This window comes from Fusarium phalaenopsidis (assembly GCF_050370095.1).
Source record: "Fusarium phalaenopsidis strain FUZ10S chromosome Unknown contig_32440, whole genome shotgun sequence".
In the NCBI taxonomy this organism is placed as follows: domain Eukaryota; kingdom Fungi; phylum Ascomycota; class Sordariomycetes; order Hypocreales; family Nectriaceae; genus Fusarium; species Fusarium phalaenopsidis.
Window position 1 is genome coordinate 130,410 of NW_028145376.1, and position 2,441 is coordinate 132,850.

Sequence of the window (2,441 nt, forward strand, 5' to 3'; positions counted from 1 at the left end):
TGTTTGGAGTCTGGTTGGTGGCCCCCCTGAGCTAGCGGTGTAAAGGAGTTGGTTGGCTCCTCATCGGCGGCAAGAATCCGTGTGGGCTGGTTGAGACTGGGCTCATACAAGGCAAGAGGAGAGCTGGGCTGATGAGGAATCTTTGGTTTCAGTAACCTAGTGATGGCTTTGCGAAGAGATAACGTCGCCTGTGTCTGGGCCTAGTGCTGCTTCCGTCGCTCAAACCCAAGCATGCCCCGTAGTTGCCACTGTGCCTGCCATCTAAAAGAAAATGTATGCCATCCACAAAGGCGTAATTTCCACATTGTAGCCAATCATTGGCCTACGGCCAACAGTACAGGCGTGGCGCCACCAATTCCACCATCTCACGTTCGCCGCACGAGTTCACCAGTCGATGCGCCTAGGCTAGGGTGGTCACTACGGCGGATCTATCCTCCCTAGCTAGCGTGTTCAGGGGCAGTCTCCTGCCCTTGCTGTCGTGGGTGGCGCCGTCATTGATGTCAAGGGCATCGACGTCACCAAATCCCAGCCGGGCCCGCGCGTGGTCCAGCTAGGGCTTCATGCCTTGGTGGTGTTGCCACGGCGGTTCGTGTCACCATCTCCGAGGCTTCTCAATGTCAAACGGGGTGTCCGGCGGCACCTTCTTCAGCGTGGGGGTCTGCGGGTGGTTGGTCGTGCATGTTCCTAACCCGGGGGGAATACGGTCAGCCTGTCCGTTATCCAAAGGCGTTTTCACGTTGTTCAAAATCAGCCAGACTCACGTCCTGCTTTGCTGATCCAACACCCAAAGGCCTCGCGGAAATGCTCCATTCCGGCCTGTTTCCGCGCCCATCCCTCGAAGGTGCCCTCGGACGCCGGCCTGAATAGGGCCGTGAAGCAAACCGATCTGCGACGACCATCTAGCCGCACGTGGGAGGCCATCTGGAGATGCGTGTCGAGTCGCTGCCGCGGATTATAGGCCCGATGCGTGCGGTCTAGGTCACCGACATAGTAACGCTGGTGAGCTCCGCAGCCTCCTATGACCGTTGGGATAAAAAAGGCGGGCGCGTACCACACGGCGAGGCTACGCATGCGTAAGGAGATGCGGTGCCCGGGCGGCGAGTTGAGCACCTGTTCGAGTACTCCCCAGTTGATACCCGCGCCCTCAAACGGCTGCCGCCAGCGGGAGTTGTAAGCAGGGAACCGGTCCGAATACTTGCATTTAAACTGACTCAGCTCTTCGCAGGTGAGGCCGTCTGGAAATGTTGATCCCGCTGGTGCGTCGGCCTTGTTCACCCGCCACGGGTTAGTCCAGGGCTCCCACAACACCGGTACGGCGAGCATGCCTGACGTGCGGGAGCTACTGCTAGCTCGGGCAACCAAAATGCATCAGACCCGGCCGTCCATGGCATCATCGCAGTTCGCCTGGCGAACTGGATCTTCGTCCTCTATCTCGTTCGGATCAGGAAACCGAAACAGGTCAATCTCTCCCGGAAGCTGTTCCATGAGAATGAGCTCTCTGTGAGCACTGACCCCATCCAGTACGACGTGGCAGTCGGGGCACTCCCAGATGCCTTGTTGACCTTGTGGAAGTCGCCGAGGAAGGCTGACACCAGCCCCCGGGGCTGGGCACCACCACTGCCCCGTAGGGTGCCGTACCTGAGAACCGAGAGCTCGTTCAGGCGCTCCTCCGGTCTGGCCGGCCGTCCCGGTCCCTCGGCATTGACGGGCGCGACGTGGTCGAGGTACGGCATTCTGGTTCTGCATCGACCCCCAGCCAGTACCGGTTGGCGGGCTCCCACAACGAGTCAAGGGATTGTGGAGTAGCAGCTGGCCCAATTGGAAGAAGCACACCCCAACGCAGCCGACGAGCCCTCGGTTGAGATCGGCCATGAGTGTCGACCCCGAACAGATTGCCGTGGGGCCTTAGGTAGCCCGGCGCGAGGAACAGATCTTCGAATCCGGTGATTTTGGGGAGCAGCTCCGACTTGTCGGTATCGTCCAGGGAGATGAACCACGCCTGTTCTAAGCGCTGTTTCAACGCCTCGCAGTCACTGCGCTTCTCGTCAAGCTAGACCTGGAACTCGGACGGGCCCCGCGGAACCCCAAAGGCAAGGGTTTCACCTAGCTGGTCTTGATCGCTGCGAAGAAGAAAAAGTTAACGAGTCGGTCGGCTGGCGGATTGAAATCCCTATGAACCACGCGATAGAGGCGTCGCAAAAGGGAAGACAACTGCCTTGCTAGCGGTTCTGGAACACGCAGTACTTTCCGCCGTAACGAAATGCCCATAATCCCTCGGTGCCTGTGGTGAAAAGTTCGTAAGCGTCGTATGCATAGAATAAACAACCAACATGTGTGAGATACGTAAATAAAAATTCGAGTACCAGCTCAGCAAGCACGACCACAAGGTGCGTTTTGGCGTCTGAATTGTTTTCATGAGAGGTTGTACCTGTCCAATGGCT

The 2,441-nt window shown here is 58.3% G+C and overlaps 1 protein-coding gene across 1 annotated transcript; it reads right to left on the reverse strand.

The window, feature by feature from the left end:
* Positions 1-747: 747 nt before the first annotated feature.
* LRP88_14987 (uncharacterized protein) lies at positions 748-1,733 on the reverse strand (the record flags this gene model as incomplete). The annotated part of the gene is made up of 2 exons (XM_083251320.1): positions 748-1,339; positions 1,513-1,733. 2 exons carry the CDS (start codon positions 1,731-1,733, stop codon positions 748-750), a joined length of 813 nt encoding a protein of 270 aa, XP_083092921.1.
* Between the last annotated feature and the right edge of the window lie 708 nt (positions 1,734-2,441).